Here is a 25,547-nt window from a genome sequence, read left to right on the forward strand (position 1 = left end):
GTTATATGCCACAAGTTACAGTATTTCACTTTTAGAAGTAGTCTGTTAGCAGCAGTAAAAAAAGAAAAGAGAACAGCTGAGGAAGACGGTGACCAAAAGTCTGACATAAATTGGGTATCACTGTAAAGCTCAGACTCTTGTGGATCCAATGAGTCCAATTGTTGTTCAGTTGTGATAATGTTTGTCTCCATAGTAGCTATTTCATTGTAGTCACTGTATAAAATGACCTGTGGTGACCTCTAGGATAATAACAGCCTCTTGAAACTTTACAGCCACAAACTAGAGACCTAGAGCGTTCAGAGGATGGATGGCTTTCATAGCTAGACTGACAATAAGGGGGTTTCTGAGCAGTTTACACAACAGAAGTGCTCGCCATCCAATTGCCAAAAAAATGCAATTTTTGCAGAAATCTCTAAATGTCAAAACTTTTTGATACCAAATCACAACATGGCTTTTTTTATGGTGGTCCTCAAGGTCTGGGTGTCTTAATGTTCATAATATTTTGGAGGGATTATTGATCATTTTTATCATTCATGTTTATTTCTGTCTTTAGTTATGACTAGAACAATTTGACATGCTGCATCTCAAATTAATCTTCAGGTTCCCAGCTTTCAGATGATGTACACCACTTCTATGTGACATCTACTGTTGACCTGCCGCCTCCCCCTAGAGACCCCCTGTACCCCTCTAAAAAAAAAAGACAAAACGGGTCTATTGTGGGTCTCAGAGGGTTAAAACAGTTTCTCACTTCCCTTGTTAAATGGACTGGGTAAATATTTATTATGTCACACACACAGCATTGTGATGTGAATTTGAACTCCTGCATGGCACCGCTTTATTGTTTTTAACCAGAACAATGTCAACGTTAATTTGCAGCTTATTGTAGATATGATTTATCTTGTTATGAACACAATAATCCAGCACAATCAAACAGCCGCAGTATGCTGTTTCACAGCGGGGGAGCGTGATATAAATCTCACGCTTCTAGATAAATAAATCCCAGCGATTGTTCGCCTCAGTTTCTGTAAACAATTTACTGCAGCGAGGGGGGACAAAATGGATGAGTTATTCTGCGATGGCATTATGTGGGCAGCAGGATGAATTAGTGGTGGTGGACGCTGCTCCTTAAAGTCACATAATTGATAACATTCATAAGTCAACAGCCAGGTTCTTCCTTTTAGAGCCAGACAATCTGTAACTGACCACCTCTAATATATCACTTTATCAGGCAAGATCAAGGCACATTATTTCTGTACTACCCTCAAAATACTCCCCACTCAGTGCTTCAAATTTGTCATTTTGTGACAGCGTACAAGTGTGTATATGTAATGTAATCACTCAGTAATTGCTAAGGGAACTCCGAAAGCTTTAGCTCTAATTTCACTTGTGTAATTGCACAAAACTCAAATTAATCTGTCTTTCCAACTTCACTAAAGCTTTTCAAATGAATCTCAATAGTTACAAACACACTTATCTATAAACTTCTGCAGCCCGCACTGAGCCAACACATGCTCAGACTGTGTGCAGTGCTGAAACACATGTGCAGTCACATAGTGAACTAGAAGTCTCCCCCCCCCCAGATTGCCACCAAAAACTAATGGATTGTTCATTGTGCCACACCCCACCCCTCCAAAAAATGTCATTCAGATCCATCGCAGACTTTTGCAGTAATCCTGCTAATGGACAAACCAACAAACCAACAAACCAACAACGTGCCTTTTGGCATCGCAATAATACATTTAAAGTGTTTTGTCAGTTCCCATAGGCCTACACTACGGATGTCACGATACCAGAAATATAGTAATACATACCAATACCAGTGAAATTCCACGATTCTCTATACCAATTCAATACCACTGTAAAAAAGAAAAGTAAAACAATAAATCCATGTTCTTCAACATATGCATACTTGCTTTTGTTAGGAAGTTTAACAGGTCATAATTCCCTCATAATTGTCTATTTTATATCGCTGTGAAAACATCTCCTTCAAACAACTGGATTTATTCAAGTTGCTCGCCAAAAACTACATTTTACAAGATTACATTTGAACACATCATCATAACGTTAGAATTTACCATCCAATACTCATTTTTACTGAATAGAGCCCGAACATATCATAATGCGTTAACGTTAGCTGTTAGCTCGGTGAAGGACTGTGCTGCTTACTGGCTGCTAACAGCTAACGTTAACTAGCTTTCGCCCTGCCGATTTCAACCAAGCCTTCCAGGAAGAGTGCCGGGCTTTGATGCGAATTTTCACGTGACGCCTGTCCGTCACGTGACGCCATTGAGCCCAAAAATACTTTTTCCTATATACTTACATTTGGAAAGAGACGTCTGTAACTCAGCCGGAATTTTTGTTTGAGGTAAATCAATTTCGCAGTACTAACACTTGATACACTTGATAGCCCTTATTTAACTCATTAGGTCCTGAAAGTTGATGGAGTTATTTTATTTTTTCCGTTTATGTGAATGAGCCCCAAACCGAGGCTGGACCGAAGGCTGTGAGGCGGGGTTAAAGGAAACGCTACTGCACCTGATCTATGGGTCCAATGGATGCGGAAGATCATCAGAAGACCTGGGTACGTTATGCGGAAGATCGACGGATGATTTGGGTACTTTATGCGGAAGATCGCTGGATGATCTCGGTACTTTATCACGTTTACATATGTATAATGAAAATATGTGTGTTTATGTGTGTGTTTATTTAGTGTGTGGTCGACTGACAGAGAGAGAGATGCGCTACAAGCAGATCAGCTGTTTGATGATCGAAGAAATTAGCAGAAGATTAGTAGTTCTCTTCATTTTGTATTACCGGTATGTTTTACGGTTGTGATGTCGTTCGAGGATAGGCTGACCAAGTGTGCCACTTTACGAGGTGACTGCACAGCATTTTTACCCCTTGTCACACGGCCCACATATTGAGACAATGTCCAACATTTTCATTGGCTCTAGTTTTTCAAAAGTCAAACCACTGCAGGACAGACACTTATTTAAAAATCTGGCTTTTATCCAATGGCTGTGAAGACAGCAGGGAAGGCTGTCATCACGGCGCTGTCAATCTGCAGGTTAACATTTCACCGTCTTTGCTACGCTACGTCCAACAGAGAAAATTGCGAGTGACCGCAAAGTCACAAGCTCTGCAGATTTAGGTGGAATATGAAACAAAAGGAAAAGCAGCTGCAATGAAAACTGGGAAACTACTTACAAGTATTTATAAGCCGGTGGAAGGCAATTCTCAGAGTTTTCTGTGTGAAATTCGCCAGTTATTTTTCAATTTCACACACGGTGGAAATACGACATGAAGCGACACAGTTCACGTGAGTCTCACAAGAAACGGGCGGCTCAAAAAGAGTCGTGCCGATCAATGGATGCATTCGGGCAAAGCATAAAGATGTTACAAGATAAGGGGCAGAATATAAATGTTTATTATTCAAGTTAGATAGACATTATATCAAAATTGTAGACTACCTCTCAGCCTTGGTAACTTGTCCCACACAAACATACTCTTTGTTACACATTTGGTCACAATGACACACACAGAGACAGACCTGCTAAATGTCAGACGCACCGGTGCAACAAATGAAAATGTTTAGTTGCGCTGACTGACAGATTTTTGGTCGCACTCCGCAGCCCTGAATGAGACATAATCGGGGCAAGGATTTCTATATCGCCTGCAAACTGTCAGTGCCGTTGAGCTTTCTGAAAATGCTCAAGCTTTGTTTTTTTCTTCTTCTTCTTTTTTTTGGCACCCTTTAGCAAAGAGAAAATATAGTTCTCAGTGTGTGTGAGAGAGAAAGAACGGGAGTAGTTGGGGGGATGGGGCACCACACATAAGCAAGTGTGTGTGATTTCTGTGAGAAGCTGAGTGATATGTGAAAAGGGAGGGAGTGACACTTCTCGAGCTCTCTGAGGAAAGACGGAGGTGACGGGCGGGAGAGGCGGAGAGAGAAGCTTCCAGGTTTCATGAACACGTTTAAAGCATACAACCCTCCCGATTTTTCCCAGGAGACTTCCCGTTTTTTCATTGCCCTCTCCCGGTTTCCACCCTGGGTCAGAATTCTCCCGTATCTCCGCAGATTTATGAAAAATGTTCACACCTTTTTTAACCGTTTTTCTGGCACCGTACAGCGAGATTTGGCCAAGTGGTGGAAGAAGGAGGCACAGACCCAATTCCAGTCTGGTCCCTACACCCTTCCACTCACAGCCTCAATAAAGCACCCTTCTTTAAAGAGTAGGGTAGAAATACAGCGGCCACTTCCGGATGAACTTCCCTCTCTCTGGCAAGGAAACTACAAATAACAATCGGAATCGGAAATACTTTATTGCTCCGGGGGGCGGGGGGGAGGAAAAGCTAAGTACAAACTCTTCATAAGGAAACGTATACAGTATGTCTAACAAATAGTGATGTTACGTAATGTGCCGAGGCTTCGAGGCCTGTGTCGAGTAATTACCTCCGCCAGGGCCGAAGGCCTGTGAGGTTATGTTTTCACTGGTGTTGGTTTGTTGGTTTGTTTGTCTGTTAGCAGGATTACTCCAAAAGTCTGCAATTGATTTGAATGAAATTTTTGGCGGGGTGGGGGTGTGGCACAACAAACAATCCATTCGATTTTGGAGGCGATCCGGATCATGATCCAGCTTTGGGAATTTTTTTTAATAACTCCGCTCAGCCTGTGCATTAACACCACAGGCTTTAAGACATGTGAAGTGTAACTGATGGATGGAGGTGGAGGGATGGGCGTGGGGGGCACACCTGTAGAATCTGCGTTTTTTTCACAATAAACTCTGTGAAATTACAGTCGAGTTCGGCCAAAGCACACTTGATGATTGTTGGAAAGAGTAACGCCGACGGTTTAGGTGGGTTTTATTTTGTTTCTGTCCAGTTTGAATGAAGTGTTTTACGATGCTCCGCCACGTACAGCTGATCTCAACATAAACAAAAATACATGTGGATGATGGCGCAAGCTGAACGGAGAGGGGACGGGGGACGGGGGTGGGGGGGCAATCGTACTCGGGCAGCTTGGCGGAGGTCTGCGTTCTCTGAGTGCCATTCTAGTTCAGGAAGTTTTCTGTGAAGCGCGTATCGAGGCTTGTATCATTTTAGAAAAATTATTTCATTGAAGACGCCCGAAGCCAAAATACAGTTGAGAATTTATTATTCCTGAATAAAAACGAATAATGTCTCCCATCTATCATTTTCCTTTAGCTATACAAGAACATTCACTGTCCTGTGCCCTGTTAAACCACTGCCACATATCTGAAATATATCTGCCTGTTTTACGAACCCTTTTGCGAACCAATTTGCTGGAGAGCTTCAGTGCTTCATGCAGCTTCATCTCGCCATCACTACTAACAAACACAAGAAACCGACCAACACCAGGCCCATGACTATAGGGCTCTAGCACTTCCTGAGTTTTCAGGCCCACGCCGCACTCTCGAGAGGAGCTCCATGCCTCTCTGTCTTTATACCGGAAGCCCCCTCCTACGATACAAACCACAGTTATTTGAAATCAATCAACCAACATTGTCAAGTTATTGTCCAAATATGTGCAGTATCCCAACTTGAGAGAGATTGAAACATCCACTCTGAGATTTTGTAACTGGAATCCACTCAATGACAAAACAGCTTTTCTTTTTTTTCCCTCCTTTATTTTGTAGGTTGAGTTGAAAGTTCAGTTCATTTAGGAATTATTATTTGCCATTAGGTGAAATAGCCTTTGAAATAGAAAAAATACAGAAAATATTACAAAATAAGTGTAAATAAGAACAAATAAATGTTTTGATACTTTGCAAAAATCATTAATCCTTATTTAATTTAATACGCACAATCACGTTAAATTCACAGTATTTATATAGCACTTAAACCTGCTTTATAATATAAAAGACATGAAAATCTCACTTTTTACAATATGGGACCTTTAAAAGTCACCAAACTCAAATTTTGGTTTTGAAATCCTCCCTACTTTTGTGTTCTCATGGTTGGCAACTCTGATTTAAAGGGGCACTCCACTGAAGACAAATGTCAAAGTATAATGCATAATATCATATAAAGGAGTATAAGACAAAAAAAATCTGATACAATTGCGTTACAAACAGTGTTGCATGTGGATGTTTACAAGGCAGGAAAAATCTGATGAAAGATGCTATAGAGTTGCATTATGGGAATTGGAGGATTAAGTGTTTTTGGAGCTTGACACATACTAGGGACTAAAGAGGGGTCTACATTTTGTAATGTGTATCTTAAAACAATACTGACATGCCTGTATGTACATAAAAAGAGCTACTGGTTGCTGTAATTGTTCCTCCTGTTCATACTGGCCACAAAGCGATCGCTTCCTATAATGCAAATTAAAGGAGAACTACATACATTTTCACAATTCATACATGTTATTCCTATGGTCTAAGGCAGTCCAAAAAAATATAAGTAAACATGAACAACTCTCTCCCAAATCCCAAAACTAGAGTATTAAAACTCAAACTTGTGATGTCATAGTGTCATTGTCTAAGGAGCAGCTCTAGACTTTATACCCTATGACATCACAAGTTTGAGACCTACTTCTCTGGTTTCTGGCTGTGAGAGAGAGAAGCTCATGTTCACAAATATTGATTGAACTTTTCTAGGCCATGAAAATAATATATTGGATTTTTTTTTATTTAGGTGGTGTTCTCCTTTAATGTAGGTGATGGAGGACAAAATCCACAGTCCTCATTCTGTGCAAAACTAACCTGCCTGTAACTCCACTATAGGGGAATATAATTAAAGCAGGACAGATGTGTCGTACCTTATCATGTACGACACATCTGTCTGTTGTTCCATGACTAAAAAATCAGAACCCATGGGGTAGGTGTCTACTGCAGGACTCCTGTTAATGCTGTGTGTCAAATATTTATATGTCAACCTCTGCTGCTTTGATTTCACCATCTAAATCCATCCATTATCTGTAAACGCTTATCCCATTCGGGGTCGCGTGGGGGCTTGAGCCGATCCCAGCTGACATTGGGCGAAGGCGGGCTACACCCTGGACGGGTCGCCAGACTATCACAGGGCTGATACATAGAGACAGACAACCATGTACACCTACTGGACATTTAGAGTCTACAATTAACCTGACCTGCATGTCTTTGGACTGTGGGAGGAAACCTGAGAACCCGGAGAAAACATGCAAACTCCACACAGAAGGGCCCCAAACCAGGTTTTGAACCTGCGATCCTCTTGCTGTGAGGTGACAGGGCTAACCACTGCACCACCTTGCAGCCCCATCTAAAACTAAATAAAACAAAATGAAATAAAACAAATTTAACCTAAAAAACTAGTATATATTAAGGCTGTCAATCGATTAAAATATTTAATCACGATTAATCACAAATTTATAACACATTGTTTATCTGTTCAAAATGTACCTTAAAGTGAGATTTGTCAAGTACTTAAAGTGGCAGTAGGCAGTATATTTTTGGCATCATTAGGCAAAAATTCCATAATAACCTTTCAGCATGTTGTAATTCAAGTGTTCTGAGAGATAACTAGACTTCTGCTCCTCCTCATGGCTCTGTTTTCAGGCTTTAAAAAATCTAGCCCGTGACGGGAGACTTTGACCAATCACAGGTCATTTCGAGAGTGTTCCTATTGGCTGTGCTCCGGTCATGTGACCAGAACTTGGTGTTCCTTCACCAGATTTCACAATGGCGGCGGCATCACAAACATTCTCATTTTACAGCTAAACAGTCCACTACAAGATGATTCTGAGAACATCTGAGGAGAGAAATAGGCATTACAGTAACATAATGCTTGATCTTGTCAAGCACAATATTATTAGTGTGTATGTGCTGCAGAAATGGCACCTTTGTCTTTTTATATAAATCCATTTTGGCCATCAGAGCTTTTATGTACGGAAGCCCAGAGTAGCCAGACTTGCTCTTGAGATGAGATTGATGCAAGTTAGGGTTGGGTGATATGACGGTATATACCGTACGACAATAGAAATGTGTCCACCGGCATTACAGTAACATAATATTGATTCATATTTGATCAGTGCTGCCTAGTTTAACCGTTTGGTTGGAGTTCGCGAGTGATTGACAGCCAGCTCTCATAGACGGCAGCTGGACAGCAGACCACAGATCAGCTCTGACTGCTTGTTTACCTCCGGTTTTTGAAATCTCGCAGATGCCGTTAGGAGCACCGGAGGACAGAGAGGCACATGATTTTTTTCAGGTTACCTGTTTCATGTACTACTGTCGCGATATAGCAACCGTTTTATAAAAATAACTTTTTTTAATCATATTTGCTTCAATCTCGCCTACTACAGCTTTAACTTTGACAGCCCTAGTGCATAAACATCAGCATATAGAGTCAGGGCATTTCTTACACAGAGAATGGGACAATCGTTTTATTCGTAGCCAGATCAAAGATCACGGATCAGAACAGTGTGAAATGCACCCTCAAAGTCAGAAACATCCCCGGGTGCTTTCATAAAAAATGCAACATTTCACTCGATGAAAAATCAAACTGAATCAAAACTGTATTGGTTTCTGGTTTTCATTGAGAAATAATCCTGAAGTGATGCCGCCTACAAAGTAGTGCATAACTTCTTTTGGCCATAAATGCAGCTTTTTGTAGTTCTCTTACTTCCTGGCATCCTTTCATTCATTCATTCATTGCCAGGCATGCAACCAATATCTACTGTATCTAACCCACTTTGGCCAAAAGACTATATTTAGTATGATAAGGAAAAATGCCACATTTGTTCTGATTGGTCAAAAGTGTTGAAATTGGTATGGACAAACTTTAGGCAAGTATCTAACAGTACAACTTTGAAAATTTTAGATCACATAATAAAATCAGACTTTAATTAATAGTCAAAGTCAGGATTTTTGAAAAATTAGGAAAAACACTAGATATAATATGATAAGAAAACCTCACTCCTCAGCCAAACGGTTTGACCGATTTTGAAAATGTCTTCACATTTGTGTTTGAAGCTGAAGTAGGCGAGATTGGAGTAAATATGATTAAAACAATTTTAATTTCTATAAAACAGTCGCTATATCGTGACAGTAGTACATGAAACAGGTAACCTGAAAAAAGTCATGTGTCCTCCAGTGTCCTCTGATGCTCCTAACGGCATCTGCAAGATTTCCCAGACCGGAGGAAAACAAGCAGTAAGAGCTGACCTGAGGTCTGCTGTCCAGCTGCTGTCTATGAGAGCTATAAGAGAAAATTCTTAATTACGGGTTCTAATGCAGTTTCTGGAGACTGATCTGAGGATCGTATTGACTGCTTTTTATTGCCATTTACCCCAACGCACCCTCGGGCGAGCCAATTATTGACACACATGTAGCTAACCCCCATCAGCCAATTCCCGTGCCTCATCTGTTCTCCCATCCTCCGATCACATCCCGTCTCCTGCAGCATTTAAACTGTCACAGACCTCCTTCTGCATATCAGCTGTTTTCCTGCTGCCTCGCCGCTGCCGCTCTCACCTCCAATTGTATGATTTATTTTTAGAGAATGGGGGGTTGGGGTGGTGTAAAACAAGCGTTGACCTTAGCTTGACATTGCCATGCAGCATGCAACATCAAACTACCAATAACTTAATTCAGTCGAGCACTCAATTTCACTGTCCTCTCGTGAATGTAACAAGAAGCTTGATCTTGTCAAGCACAATATTATTAGTGTGTATGTGCTGCAGAAATGGCACACCTTTGCCTTTTTATATAAATCCATTTTGGCCATCAGAGCTTTTATGTACGGAAGCCCAGAGCAGCCAGACTTGCTCTTGAGATGAGATTGATGCAAGTTAGGGTTGGGTGATATGACAGTATATACCGTACGACAATAGAAATGTGTCCACAGATAGAGATTTGGCAATACCGTTTCCACCGTTGTAGCAAATCTGGCGTTATTTCGTAATTTGCGCGAGATTGCAAACGGTAACGTGTTTTGTTTTGTCAGCTTTTTTAAATGAAACATGAGGAAATCTTGCATCTTTTTTTCTTTTGGTATACTCTAAAATACACATTTGTGATTTTTATATTGCACTGCCTGAAGTCAGGCTGGTATTTATTTGCACCTGTTAACCTTAAAACCTGTAACAATGAAATTGTTGTTCTTAGGAACCTTAAACAGTCTTTTGTTTGAGAGTCTTTTGTTTTTAAATCAAGTGTTGTCTCATGTGAGGAAGTTGTTTTTGTTGTACGGAAGTTCCAAATAAAGGAAGAAAATGATCCAATGTGATGAGGTATGATATGGTTATTTAAAAATAGTTCTTAATTGAATTTACATAATAATTACTGTATTGTGATCTACACCGTTACTGTGATATAAAATTACTAGTGCTGTCAAAGTTAACGCGATAATAACGCGTCAACGCAAATTTTTTCACGCCATTAATTTCTTTAACGCATTAACGTAACTTGGGATTTTTAGGTTGTAGGGCTGCATTTACTGCAGTAAGAGGCATTCATTTAAATCCAGTGACAGATGAGACTTCAGTCTCTCTCTGTTTAAACAAACTATGAAGTGTAGTGGTAGCAAATCATCTGATGTCAAAATCATGTCGGAAAAGAGATGAGGAGTTTTGTTCTGAAACAAAACTTTGAACTGAGCCATGGTGATGTTGAAAAAGCTGACTTTTCAAAATGAATCGGATCACTTTTAGTTTTAAAGCTAGAGTGAAGATACTGGCCTCATATGAAACTAAAAAACCTAAGGAATCCATCGGTACCAACCATGTCATACTAGCTTGTCACAAAGGAGGTTAAATAATGCTCCAAACTCGTGCTAAATTTTGACAAGAGAAAACTAGGCCATTTTCAAATGGGTCCATTGACCTCCGACATCAAGATATGTGAATGAAAATGGGTTCTATGGATATGGATTCTATGTATCTTACAGAATGAGACCCGTAACTTTAGCATACTATTGTGTCTGACGGTATACTATATATACTACAATTTGGCTTTTGAATCTGTGAATTGAATCTAACCAGCCATTGGATGGCAATTTTACCCTTTATCCTCCAAAAATGTCCGACTTGCTGTCGGTGACGCCACATTCCCATTCCCTACACACTACTGAAAACATAGTTGTGAGTATTAGATTCCATTTCTGACAAATGTAATGTTCAACCATGGCCATTCTTGGCTTCTGTATTCAACTATAACACACGTTAATCTATAACATTTGGGCAGTTGGAAAACAGAAGTCCGTATTTGTATGACCCGTAGACGAAGCCTAACTGTCAGTAAGGGAAAACTCCAATATTTGGGCCCTATTGGCTATCAGCAGATAATCATATGTCAGCGTTGCACTTCACCTAGCAATCAACAAGCTCTAATTAACCATTGGACATTAGCACGGTGATGTGGTAGCTGGTGGTATGGATGCAGGATGAAACCACAGTACAAGAGCTCGCAGTCTCCTTAGAATGCAGCTTATTTGAACTTTGATATCCCATTTCTATATTAGGTATCGTTCTCCTTATTTGTTCATGAAGCCCCATTTACTGGATCTTTTTTGATCATATTGTCTGTTTTTTTTTTTTTTTTTAATACCTGACAGTTTAAAAAGATTACACAGCTGAAAATACAGCAGACAGAGCAAAACAAAGACTATATATTTTAAGCATTTTTCTCCTGGGAACAGAGCTAAAGTTCAGCTCAGCAAAAAGTAGGACTTTTTTTTTTTCGTCTGGAGCACGTGGCGGCTGCGTGACGTGGTGGCTGCGTCGGTCCCTTCTTTCTACAGAGAGTTTGCCTTTTAATGGCCATTTAATTTCATGATAAATGTGATTTATATTTATTTTAGACAGAAAAAGGTTAAGAAACGTGTGGTAATTTGTAAATAATAGTAATAATCCACAATTAAAACTCCGTACTATATTCATTCATGGAGCTCTCCAAGTCACTGCATGTTCTAGAACACTGCACATATTTCAGAATAAAGGCCTTGTGTTAACAAATGAAGGAATTCTGTCCACAGAAAAAACGCTTGAGGGCTTTTATTTTGAAATGAAAGCAGGAAGTGTTCATTTAAAAATAAGTCTTTACTTTTTTTTCATCTCCGTAACATAATCTACAGATAGACATTGAAACTGTAATAATCTTGCTGGTACGATGACAATATACAGTCAATAGATCACTTTCACTGTCTGTTACATATTCTACAGATGTCTAGACATCGAAATTGTAGTAATGTAGCTGATATGATGTTAATATACAGTCAATAGATCACCTTCACTGTCTGTTGTTGCTGTGAAACGCGCGGCACGCGTCAAAAATAGGCGAGACTTCTATTCTCTAGAAGAGACGTAGCTAAGACGCGCGTCTCTCGTTGGCAGTGTGGTTGCTCTAACCTGTTAACACGGACACCGAAATATAAAAACAACAGGTAATGCAGCCACCACACGCTCCTGACGTTCCTGGTGTGTCCGGGCTGTTAGGCTTTTCGGCCGATTCAGCAGAATTGGCAGCGGAGCCCGTCGGTGAAAGAAATCACTCTGATTGGCTGTTCAGCTTAAGCGAATCAGTGCACGGTTGGCAAAACCTGGAATGAAGCCAAGTAGTGAGTGAGAGTGGTGGGAAAATGGTCATGTACGTAACATAACAACGTTTTGTATATCCGCAGTCCTCTGCCTTCCAGTTTCCCCTTTTTTGATTGACAAACTCAGACTACCGCGACCTGCTGGAGAGTAATTTCCTCTCACGCAGACGCAGAACGTCCGTGCTAACTGTGCCGTTGGCTGTCGTTTTTGCGGTGTGCTCAAATGCAATTTTTCGGCCAAGACAAAGTCGACGTGAGGCGACGCAACAGCAATAGAAACCACTACCGGGTGCTCTATTTATATTTTTTAGGTGAACTAATCCTTTAACAATCAGAAGGCCCGGATGACAATGTGAAAAATACAGAGGCAGTTTTTTTTTTATTAATTAATTAAAAAAGAGATACTGCTGCATAGATGTATTTTATCCATATTATCCTGCTAATGAAGAGATAAATACACTGATGAAAAGCTGAAGATCTTGCCGTTCTAAAGGTCTAAAGGTTGTCATTCTATCATGAAGGCAAGGGGGTGAAATTTGACCCTGAATTGACCATGCCCCTTTTACTTTACTGTTGTTGTTTTTTTTGCGTTTTTCTCAGGTTAAAAGCTTTTAAAAAGCGTCAAAAATCGTCAAGATCCATAAAATCAGTTTTCTGTAACAATTTGGAATATTTAGCGCCCATTTGGTGGCCATTTTGAAAAATGTCCGCCACGGCCCTCGGGGGCCAAATTTGCAGCCCCCCGATATCTACATCTATTCATAACATATAAACCTACATCTGTGCCTAATTTGTTACTTTTATCGCATAATGCACAATTGTTGCCACTGTGCCACTATATGGTATGAATGTATTTAATACTGAATATAGTAAACTATAGACTCTACTAATTGGCTGTGTATTCTCGCCGTCATGAGACAGTGAAGTGACTCATTCTTACTGCGTGGTTCTCCAGCGCTAAAAAAACTAACGTCTATTTTCCCTTTATAATAAACGTCATGCTGATCATTTCTGTATGAGGATAAATTGTGTAGCTTACAGTAATAAACCTTTTTATTACAGAGTGAAAAATATGCTTAAAAATATGCTTATTACCATTTTCAAATGGTAGTAAGCATATGCTTAATCAGTGTTACGATTATCAGGGGTCCTTGGAAAATTGTCTCCCTTTTAAGGGGTCCATGGCCCCAAAATGTTTGACAACCCCTGAACAAACTAACCGATCAATGCAGTGGTAGACCAACAACTTCCGAGTTCTGAGAGGTTAAATTACTTTTTTTGTCAAAGGAGTCTGGTGGCTTTGAAGAGAGCGATACAACGGCTTCAGTTAAAGTCTGGAAAGGGCTGTTTGATGAAAGGTAAAGCGGTAAAAATATTTTAAATATAGCGTACACATTTTTTGGGTGTCTAAAATATGTTTTGCTGCTGCCCTCGTCCATAGCAGAACATTGCTTAGTACTCCAAGCTGGAGGCGTGCCGACCGCCACTAATACAATGGATGTGGACAAGTATGGATAAGTACCTCATACAACAACAAAAACAATCCAATCTATACCTTTCAGAGGTCAAATTATCTCAACCCATTAAATGGAACACAATTCAAAATCCCCAAATTTGAAGATGAATGTTTTTCCAACCCATTCTCACTCCCAACTCGTCAAACACCGCCGACTGGGCAGTGTGGTACTCTTTAGCGCCAGCTTGTGACGAACCGGGCTTTCAACTAACTCCAAAGTAAACCCACCCGTGGCGTTATTTGATGGTCAAAGCAAGTGACGTAGTAATTAATAGCGTGATAGTCCGCTAATGGTGGGAGGGGTGTTGGATGGGTCAAACGACAATAACTTCCTGTGAAAAGGGAAGTTTATTTTGAAAGGACACTATGCATGTAACGAGCGTATCTTGACACGCAGTCCCTGGTCCGTCCACAAAAGTAACGCAAGAGGGGTACCCCGTTCGTCGGTCTCCGTTGCCGAGGGGCGCTGACCAAGCGGCGGTATTTGATGATGAGTTGGGAGTGAAAATGTGTTGTTTTCATTGGATAGCAATGATATGTAGAGGCAATCTTATTTTCATTCTTTATCACTCTTTTGAGAGAGTGCTTTCAAATGGAATAAACAGGCATACTGGGACAAAAAAAGTGACTCACAACCCATATTTGACTCCCACTTGTCATCCAAAACAAGAAAAACACTACGTATTCTTTCACCTGAATATTAGGAGGCAAACCGGCTGTAGCAGCAGGACGATGAATGGCCTCAGTACTCCACTCAGACACCGGTGCTGCTCCGATAGCTCACACCGCTGTCAATGGAAGTTACAACCCGCCATGCTGGAGACCAGGGCTTGTGATACATTAAATATGTGCCTGTCAGTTTGAGCCTATATGTATGTGGCAGATAGGGACGAAGCAGCGTACAGTGGCGCGGAACACAATCTAGTCCCCTATAAGTTAGTTGTTATAGTGTGTGTTCTTATGTCGATTGGGCCTCATGCAGCAATGTTATCTTAAATGTATCTTATATTTTCCTCTTAATTTTCTGTTCAAAGAAAAAATAAGAGACTTCAGATGCACCAAAAGTTCTTTACCATCCAAATCTGCTCTGGTATGCTGAACGATGAATCCCACTTGATCATAAATTGGAGGCGTGTTTATGAGCATAGGTAATGCCCCCTAAACGCTATAAATAGGAGTGCAAATACTCTGGCACATACCCAAGAACTGTAGAGGAGCCAGCAAAAAAATGCCGTAACAAGAAGAAGAATTAGTGAAATTGAGGTACTGTTAATTAAACTTAAACAAAGTAAATGTGATTTTTCCCAGAGCGTCAGTACTGGCGTTCCAGGAAAATCAAAAAGCATCAAAGAGCAGTATGTTAGACATTCAGAGGTTGAACGCACGCAGTATCATCCAAAGGTTTTATAGTCTTAATTGGGATCAATGGGCCAATAGTATTTCTTTAACCCATAGACTTACATAGACTCTTTTAGTTTTTTTTAGGGGGGTACAAGGGGTCTTTAGGGGGAGATAGCAGGTCAACAGTAGATGTCACATAGAAGTGGTTTAATTAATTTGAGACGCATCAGCACTGTGTGTCAAGTGGTTCTAGTCATGAATCAGAAATAAATGTGAATGAATGAATTAGAATACATTGTGACAGTGTATCACGGCTTAGAACATAATGATAGAAGTATATGATGGTCATTCCCATGCTCTATTATGTCTCATAAGTTGTTGCAGCAATTTTGGGGTTGATACCATTTTTTTCACAGATTTGGTGCCAAATTAAACAATTTTTTTACCACTCAAAATTGATAGAAATTATCAATAATCCCTCCATAATACCACATTAAGAGACCAACACCTTGAGGAACACCATAGAAAAAGCCATGCTGTGATTTGGTATCAAAAACTTTTGACATTTGGAGATTTCTGCAAGAACTGCATTTTTCGGCGTTTAGATGGCGAGAACTTCTGTTCTAGAAACTGCTCAGGAACCCCCTTATCGTCAATCTAGCTGAGAAAGCCATCCATCCTCTGAATGCTCTAGGTCTCTAGTTTATGGCTGTAAAGTTTCATGAGGCTGTGATTATCCTAGAGGTCACCACAAGGTCATTTTATACAGTGAGGTCAAGTTTTAAAATTAATGAAATGGTTACTAACATCATCACACATTAATACAGTTGGACTCATTGGATCCACAAGAGGCTCAGCTTTACAGTGATACCCAATTTATGTAATTCAAAGACTGTTTAGGGACCCCAGTATGCAGAAATATTCAAACACATTATTTTTAGAATAGGCAAAACATTTACTGCATTCAAAAAATGGAATGGTTTTTACCCTAGACTACATCTTATCATCATAAAGTGGGCATGTCTGTAAAGGGGAGACTCGTGGGTACCATAGAACTCATTTTTATTGACATATCTGGACGTCAGAGGCCAGTTTTTCCTCGACAAAGTTTAGCCTAACTTTGGAGCGCAAGCTAACATGACATAGTTGGTACCTTCAAGGTAATCACTTTAAATATATAATAATCCAAATTTGATTATATGATATTCATGCCTTTTTTTTATCTTCCTCAAATTTTAAAACTATGTTTCTTTGCACTTGACAAACTATTTTGAGACAGTGAAAACAAGATGTTTTTTTTCTTATCTTGGTAAGAGGACTCTCGACCACTTGTAAAATGTTCTCTTACCTAAGAGAAGAGCAAAAATACGAAAACATGAATGAATCCCAGGAATCAACGGGTACTAACGGAATAACAAACAAAAATATGAGGAAATTTGTTCTTACAATGCTCCCTGCATGAGGCCCGTGGTGTGTCAAGTCTGTGTGGTACTGTGAACGTGCCTCAAGACAATAGAGACTGACTAAAAAATAGAGCGGTCATAGTTAAAGCTGCAGTAGGCAGTATATTTTTGGCATCATTGGGCAAAATTCCATAATAACCTATCAGCATATTGTAATTCAAGTGTTCTGAGAGAAAACTAGACTTCTCCTCCTCATGGCTCTGTTTTCAGGCTTTAGAACATCTAGTCCGTGACGGGAGACTTTGATCAATCACAGGTCATTTCATTGAGAGAGAGCGTTCCTATTGGCTGTGCTCCGGTCATGTTACCAGAACTTGGCATTCCTTCACCAAATTTCACAATGGCGGCAGCAGCGTCACAAACGTTCTCATTTTACAGCTAAACCAGCACTACAAGATGATTCTGAAAATTTGAGGAGAGAAATAGGCATTAACGTAATATAATATTGATTCATATTTGATCAGCGCTGCCTAGTTTGACCGTTTGGTCGGAGTTCGCGAGTGATTGACAGCCGGCTCTCATAGACGGCAGATGGACAGCAGACCTCAGATCAGCTCTTACTGCTTGTTTACCTCCAGTCTGTGAAATATTGCAGATGCCGTTAGGAGGACACAGAGGAACATGATTTTTTTCAGGTTACCTGTTTCATGCACTACTGTCAGGACATAGCGACCGTTTTATAAAAATAACTTTTTTAATCATATTTTCTCCAATCTCGCCTACTTCAGCTTTAACGTGATAATAACATGTTAACACAAATCAAGTCAGCACACTGACACACTGACAGCTGTTGTTGCCTGTTGGGCTGCAGTTTGCCATGTTATGATTTGAGCATATTGTTTTATGCTAAATGCAGTACCTGTGAGGGTTTCTAGACAATATCTGTCATTGTTTAGTGTTGTTAATTGATTTCCAATAATAAATATATACATACATTTGCATAAAGCAGCATATTTGTCCACTCCCATGTTGATAAGAGTATTAAATACTTGACAAATCTCTCTTTAAGGTACATTTTGAACAGATAAAAAAGGAGTGATTAATTTGCGATTAATCGCGATTAACTATGGACAATCATGTGATTAATTGTGATTAAATAATTGAATTGATTGACAGCCCCAGTCTTTATACTACCTCAGTTGCTTTGACCGTCTAATAATGACGCGGATGGGTTTATTTTACTCGCAGGGTTTAGTCTTACTTGGTTTACTGACATTACTTATGACCTATCAGACGTTGTCAGGGATAGAACCCTAAAGTCCTGGACTTCTCACATCCCACCAACATGTCTCAGAATATTTTAAAGTGAGTTAAAGTAGTTGTCTGTTGGGGCTTCAGTTTGCCATGTTATGATTTAAGCATATTGTTTTTATGCTAAATGCAGTACCTGTGAGGGTTTCTGGACAATATATGTCATTGTTTTGTGTTGTTAATTGATTTCCAATAATAAATATATACATGCATTTGCATAAATAAAGCATATTTGCCCACTCCCATGTTGATAAGAGTATTAAATACTTTGACAAATCTCCCTTTGAGGTACATTTTGAACAGATAAAACTATGGACAATCATGGGATTAAATATGTTAATTGTTCGACAGCTCTAACCAATAGTATTTATTTAATAATCCATTCATTATAATTCAATATTCAATCCGTATGTAACACTAAAAATCTTCTTGCATATGAATCATGCACATGTGCAACAGATTTTCAGTGCACACCTGCTCAGACACACAGCAACCGGGCTCCATCTGCAGAGCACATCTGCACTTGTGGGGCCTACAACAGTATATACCCAATGTGCACCTGCACGTCTGCTACTACATGCAGCATCTTGATATACAGTGTCCTTATGTACTGCTGCTGCTGCTGCTATAACAGAGTGATGGATATACAGTCCAATCTCAATGAGAAATACACCTGGGAGTCTTATTAGCTGCTGCAGCCATGTCATGCTGCATGTGCAGCTGGGGAAGAGAGGGAGACACTGCATAAAAAAAAAAAAAAAAGACAGGATATCCCTGTTAGGTGTGTGTGTGAGTATGTGTGTAAGAGCAGAGATGGGCTACATGCAGCCAATCAATTCACCTGCACCAACAAGGGAGGGTGCAAACTGCTAAAAGCCCTGCTTCTCTGTGTGTTATGGAGAGGGTTCCCCTTTAGCCGGCTGATCTATGTGGCATTCTGCAGTAAATACAAGCGTTCATTCAGAAAATTATGGCAAGCTGAGAGCCAGCCTGCTGCTGATGCTGATGATGCTGATGCTGCTGCACTGTCACCAAGGCTCTGATGGAGATGGAGATTTTTTTGTATTTGGGGGGGCGGTGGGGGTTGTACATACATACAGGCCCCAGCTGTGACACGCATGCATAAACCCTCACCTTCAACGTAGTGTTCGGGTAGCTCACGGGCACCTTGTGGAAGCTGCTGTTGGACAGCACCGCCTGCCTGATGTCCTCGAAGATGGTGACGATATCATCCAGCAGGCACCGCTTGTCCCGGTGGCTGAGCACGCAGAGGTGCGCGAACGTGTAATTGAAGCCCTTGTAATTGACGTGCAGATCCAGCACCCGCTTGTGGACCTGCAGGACCTGGTCCGCCAGCTCCAGGATGTTGCCCCCGGACTTGGCGAGCAGGATGAGCCTGCCGTATCTGCCCGGCGTGTGCAGATCGGAGTAGAGCTTGTGCTTGGACTGGTCGATGGGGAACAGGCTGTTGGCCAGACTCCGCTCGATCTTGGCCAGGCTGTGAGTCGGGGCCACCAGCACCTCCAGGTCCGTCTCCGGCTTGAAGCGGCTGAGCACGGTGGAGCCGAAGATGATGGTGAGGACGGCGGGCACGGTGAGGAAGAAGACGGGGTGCCTGCTAACGAATAAGCCCAGCCAGTAGAACGAAGCCTTCAGCCCTCTGTGGAGCACTTGCCGCAGCATCCTCCACAAAATCCTCCAGCTCGCTGATGCCCCGTCTCCTCCGATGAAGCACATGTGACATCAGACCCCCCCCCAGGCTTTAGTCCAATTCGTTAAAGAGAATTACACCACACACGTTCACACACACGCACACGCGCACAGTCGCACACACATACACGCGCACACGCGCGCCACAACACCTGGAAAAAAGCAGCAGCACTGCAGCAATCCAGCAATCCGCGAGGCAAGACGGACGGACGGACGCAGACAGGCGGACGAGTGAGAACACATGCACATCCAGTCGATCGAGAGAGACCGAGTCCTGCGCGCCACCGTGAGATCTCAAGCCATTCCGCCTCTCTCCATGGTGATGGTGGAGGAGGAAGAAGAAGAAGAAGAAGAAGCCGCCGCTAGAGTTGTGTCTCCTTCGCTTCGCGCCGCACCGGGCTGGAGCTGGAGCAGGAGCTGCAGTAGCAGCGACGAGCCGCGGCGGTGGAGAGGTGCGTGCGTGCCTCTCCGTCTGTCTGCGCGACCCACACCAGCGGTGGCACCTGATTTATGGACTTAACTGTAACCATGTGGCGGGGTTGGATGGAGAAGGGGGGGGGGGGGGGGGAGCTGGAGGATGGGGATGGGTGGTGTGTGTGTGTGTGTGTGTGGGAGGGGGGGGGGGGGGGGGGGTGATGATGGTGGTTATTTTAGGAAACAGTGGATGGAGGCAACAGGCGACATGAAAGTTGTAAAAGATGTTGCTGGTGGTGCTGGTGGTGGTGGAGGGATGAGTCAGTGTTGGCTTCATGAATGGGGAAAACCCACTTTGTGTTGTGCTTCATGCTGAGTGGCTCATACATACATACAGGCACAGACAGGCAGCGGTGGTGTGACAGGACCAGGCCATTTTTTTCTTTTAAATGCTTTTCTTTTTTTTTACGACGGAGTATAAGGGCCACATTGAGGGGATAAAAAATAAATAAATATATATATATATATATATATCTGGGATTTCGAGAATAAAGTCATAATATTGCAAAAATAAAGTCATAAGTTTACGCCAAAAAAGTCATATTATGGGAATAAAATCAGAAGATTCCAAGAAAAAAAGTTGTAATATTTTAAGATTAAAGTCATAAGTTTAAGAGAAAAAAAATCGTGATATTATGAGAATAAGGTCAGAAAAACAGTCGAATTATGAAAATAAAGTCACAAGTTTCCGAGAAAAAAAGTTGTAATACTATGAGAATAAAGTCACAAGTTTACTTGAAAAAAGTCGTATAAGAATAAAGTCATAAGTTTACGACAAAAAAATTTTTATTATGGGAATAAAGTCATAAGTTTAAGAGAAAAAAGTTTTAATATTATGAGAATAAAGTCATGAGTTTACGAGAAAAAAAGTAGTAATATTATGAGAATAAAGTCAGAAAAAAGTCATATTATAAGAATAAAGTCATAAGTTTGCAATAAAAAAAGTCGTAATATGAGCATAAAGTCATACGTTTTTGAGAAAAAAGTCATAATATTATGAGAATAAAGTCAGAAGTTTTCAAGAAAAAAGTAAATTTTATGAGAATAAAGTCATAAGTTTATGAGAAAAAGTCGTAATATGAGAATAAATTAATAACTTTCAGAGAAAAAAAGTCGTAGAATTCTGAGAATAAAGTCAGAAGTTTACGGGGAAAAAAGTTGTATTATGAGAACTCATCATCAATGAACATCATGCTGAATTGAAGAAGACTTGAAACTAGTGATTGAGACCATACACTCATGTTTACAATGTTTAATGAGGTAATAAATCAAGTGAGAAGTAGGCTCATTTTCTCATAGACTTCTTTACAATCAGACTTCTTATTGCAACCAGAGGAGTCGCCCCCTGCTGGCTGTTAGAAAGAATGCAGGTTTAAGGCACTTCAGCATTGGCTTCACTTCTCAGACCGGGAGGTTGCCCCTTGGGTCAGCATTAACTTTAATATAAGACACTCTGTTGGAATAAATCATGCTTTGTTGTGACCAACATATCCTCCAAACTAAATGACTAAATATATCATTTGCCAATGCTTTCAATAATGACCTATGCAAGTCTTTCCAAATCTAATGCCCTTTGTTTGTCAATGCCTTCCAAAACCATTGCACAAGAGTTAATATGACATATATATTGTTGGTCTGCCAGTGCTATGGTTAAGGTAATTCACTTGTTGGGGTTCGAGAAACATCAAAGTTTTGGTTAAAATAAATATTTGTCAAGATAAGGGTAACTTCATTGTCATGGTTAAAAATATCATTACTTTCACAGCAGGCATATTTTGCCCAGAGCCCCAGGAACCAAGCAGTGTTCCTACACTGAAATGTTACGCTGCCCCAGGTCTGCTGAATGTTAGTTTGTGATAAAATACCAATTTGTTTACACAAATGCACTATGTACTCATAATATCAACTATAATATTAAAGGTTATAAAGGGGTAATCCAGCTATTTTGTATTATACTGCCATACATTTAAAAAACTTGAAGAAAAAAAAAAGAATTCAAGCATTCAAAGAAGCAGAGGTAGAGATATCCTGATTTTTTTAGTCCCCTGTACAGGTCCAGTTCCAAAAAATAATGGATCCTACATTTCCCATGATACAACTCATTAGAATCTATACATCAGACCGGCACATACTTTGCAAAAGGTCAAGGCCCCGCCCCCTTTTGGGGGATAGATAACCGAAGACGTCAATGCAATTTGACGTATGTTTGAATTGTAATTTTGACAAGATTGTAAGCATTCATCTCTTGTTAAACAAACATTTGTTTTATGCACATGTCTAATACTTATTTTTCGATCTTACCTGAACCTGAGCGTTCGCGATACTTAAATAAATTAAGATTGATCGCCGCCATGTCTCTTCAGTTTTCCCCCATCCAACACAGTGGCCGGATATTACTGATCCAGACTTCTATACATAGTTGATTGAATCCCGTTAGGCTAAGTGTTGTCTGTAAAAAAACAACTTGTTAATAGCCGACTGTTTGATCTGTAGGCTGAGATTTAGTTTGAGACGACAGTCTGATGCTGCTGTAATGTTAAGGTATGACTGTTTTACTGCAGCAACCTCACACTCAAGCTAACGTTAGATAGCCATGCTAGTCACCGTCACCAGCATCATTTAGCCATTTAGCACACTGATAGTGAATATTCACGTATCGTATGATACTCAGATCTCAGTGTGAAAGCCTCGGTTAACCCGCTACACAACAGCTTTTCATCATTTTCTCTCCTGTGACGGCGAGTTTCTTTCCCCCAAAAGGGAGCGCAGCCTCGGAGATGACGCCATGCTGGTCTGGTCTATAGCTTGGAACCATAAATACCATGCTGGTCTGGTCTATAGCTTGGAGCCATAAAGACCATGCTGTATAAAAAACTATATACTAAGAGGATACATTTAAATAATTCGTAATAGCATTAGACAGTATCTGGCCCACTCAATAGCTCCCTGCTTGTTGACCAGTTTCACAGACGTGGATAAAACCTCGTCCTAGTCTAATGACTTCCAGTGAACATCTCATCACTGGAAAATCAATTATAGCTCAGGATTAGGATTAACTCATGCTTGTTAGACTGTAAATACCGTTTGTATACTCTTGGGTTTACAGTGGTAATCATCATCGAAGCCCCTTCCCATGTCTGTACAGTACACAAAGGAAGCCACTGAAGAATCCCCCCAGAACCAACAGCTCATTGCGAATACATGTTGGGTACATTGTTGTTGACCCAGACCTTAATCCTGCCTTTAGTAGAGCCTGATTGTTTTTTCCCAAGCAGCACGTCTCCTTATAGTTGGAGCAACAGCAGTGGAGAAGCAGCATAAAAAGTAGGGCATGTACAGTCGCTACCTCTGCTCCTGAATAATTTCTTGGCACAAGTGAAACCTCATTCACCAGTCTGCCAAACGGGCCTCCCGAGCAAAAGATGCAGCGGCGTTATTTGTTCTTACTTGTTTTCTTTGATTGTCAGGAGCCGTTTGGATGTATTTGCTGATTTAAATGACAAAAGCTCCGGCTCTGCTCACTAGAGCCGCACAAAGAACACTGCAGAATTCACGTCTGCGGTGCACTTTTCGTTGAATAAATCATTATTTAGAAATTTCAGCGTTCCAAAAACTCAGAACAGCCTCCGCTGCTGAGGACTTGAGATAAACAACCTTCCATTGTGGCACCCTATCAACTGGGCGGGAGTAGCCTTTACAAAAGGCCTTTTGCACACACAAACACTGGTATCAAAGAGCTCATGGTTGGCACGGCCATCCAGTCCGCCTTGAGTAGCCCGTGCAGTGCCGTGGAGAGTCATTCCAAATCTGGTATTATATCAAATGTTAATGCATTACCCTCTGAGAGGAGGTCTTTTTCAAATTCAGCAATTTGTTTTCATGACATTGCCAATATACTATGTTAGGATATAGCTGCTGTAATGCATCTGCTAATGCATTGCTAAAGAGTTCTCATCTGAACGCACAGTTTGCGGTAACATAAATGCTTTAGGGATTACTGCCCTAAGTGGGTGAGAAAATACTATGTACTCATTCTTTTCTCCTTCCAGAACAGTAAATCCTCCCCTCTGGAAGGACTTAATTAAAGGTCGCACAGTGACCACATTCCATTTAGCCCCTGATTGGATGCCAAGTCCCTCCTTTAGAAACCAAAGTCTCTGGTCAGAGGGGAGAGGGTCGCTACTGGTGACCTGATATGACAGTGTTCTGCAGTAAACCACTGTGTATGTAACATCTTTTTTTTTACTGTAATTGACGGTCGATGTTGCCACCGAGATACTGTAAATACATTTTTCACCACTCTGGTTCCAAGCCAAACCAAGGGAAATACAGGTTTAACCAAAAACAGTTTAGCTGCACAGGTTATTACGGTACCCTTGATATCCTGAAATGCATTGTGTGTATCCATTAAAGGGCCAGTGCGACCAACTATACAGCAACTCAAGTGTGGGGGAAAAACAACAATGATGTTTGGGGACCTGAGACCAATAAAACACAGGTACAGATTAAATCAAGGGTACCAACCTTTGTATGTCTTTAAATGTGTGCATTCGTGTGTGTTTGCATTAATGTGTGTTTATTTGTGTTGGGCTTTTGTGTCTTGGAGTCTGTATGTGTGTGTGTGTGTATGGGAGTGTAGGGTCTGTGTCACTTTATGAAAGTGATTTTCTGCCTCAGTGGTTGTTTCCCAAATGCTGGCGCTGTCCTGTAATCCTGCAGGGCGCTCCAAGGGCTCTGGTGTCGTCCTCACTGCTAATCAAAGCCATTCATCAGCAACTCCTCAAAGACTCTCTCACACACACACACACACATACTGTACTACACAAGACAGCCCCTTACACTAGGATGCTCAAATGCAATCGTATGCGCATGAAACACATGACAGATGCACATGCGAGCACAAATATAGACACGCATACATCTGCAAATGTGTATTGACGAAATCACACCCACGCACGTGTCCTCTGGAGGCTTAAATAGTCCATCTGGTTGCTGTGTTGAACCTCAATTTTCCTCTTTGGAACACAGTTTAGCTAACTGGCAAACTGGGCTGGCAACTAAATAACTTGTGCAGTGTTTGAAAAAAAGAAATGCCAATACTCTTTTATTCACATGTTGGTGTGGGTATCGGCCGGTATCAGCAATCTCTTGCGACTTATTCCTATTTATTACTTGGCTTTGTTGAATACTCAAATTTTGATTGGACAAATTACGGCATTCTACAGTCTGTTATTTCTTTATAGCAGAACGTTGCTTTG

At 40.9% G+C, this 25,547-nt stretch overlaps 1 protein-coding gene across 1 annotated transcript in view; it reads right to left on the reverse strand.

The window, feature by feature from the left end:
• The window catches only part of ptchd4 (patched domain containing 4), a 77,344-nt gene extending 56,998 nt beyond the window's left edge, over window positions 1–20,346 (reverse strand). Inside the window, exon 1 of the mRNA XM_074615623.1 lies at window positions 19,240–20,346. Within this exon, the coding sequence (XP_074471724.1) occupies window positions 19,240–19,842 (603 nt within the window). The 5' untranslated portion in view covers window positions 19,843–20,346. The remainder of the gene's footprint in view (window positions 1–19,239) is intronic.
• Window positions 20,347–25,547: the final 5,201 nt, after the last annotated feature.

The sequence above is a fragment of the Sebastes fasciatus genome, chromosome 18 (assembly GCF_043250625.1).
Source record: "Sebastes fasciatus isolate fSebFas1 chromosome 18, fSebFas1.pri, whole genome shotgun sequence".
In the NCBI taxonomy this organism is placed as follows: Eukaryota; Metazoa; Chordata; class Actinopteri; order Perciformes; family Sebastidae; genus Sebastes; species Sebastes fasciatus.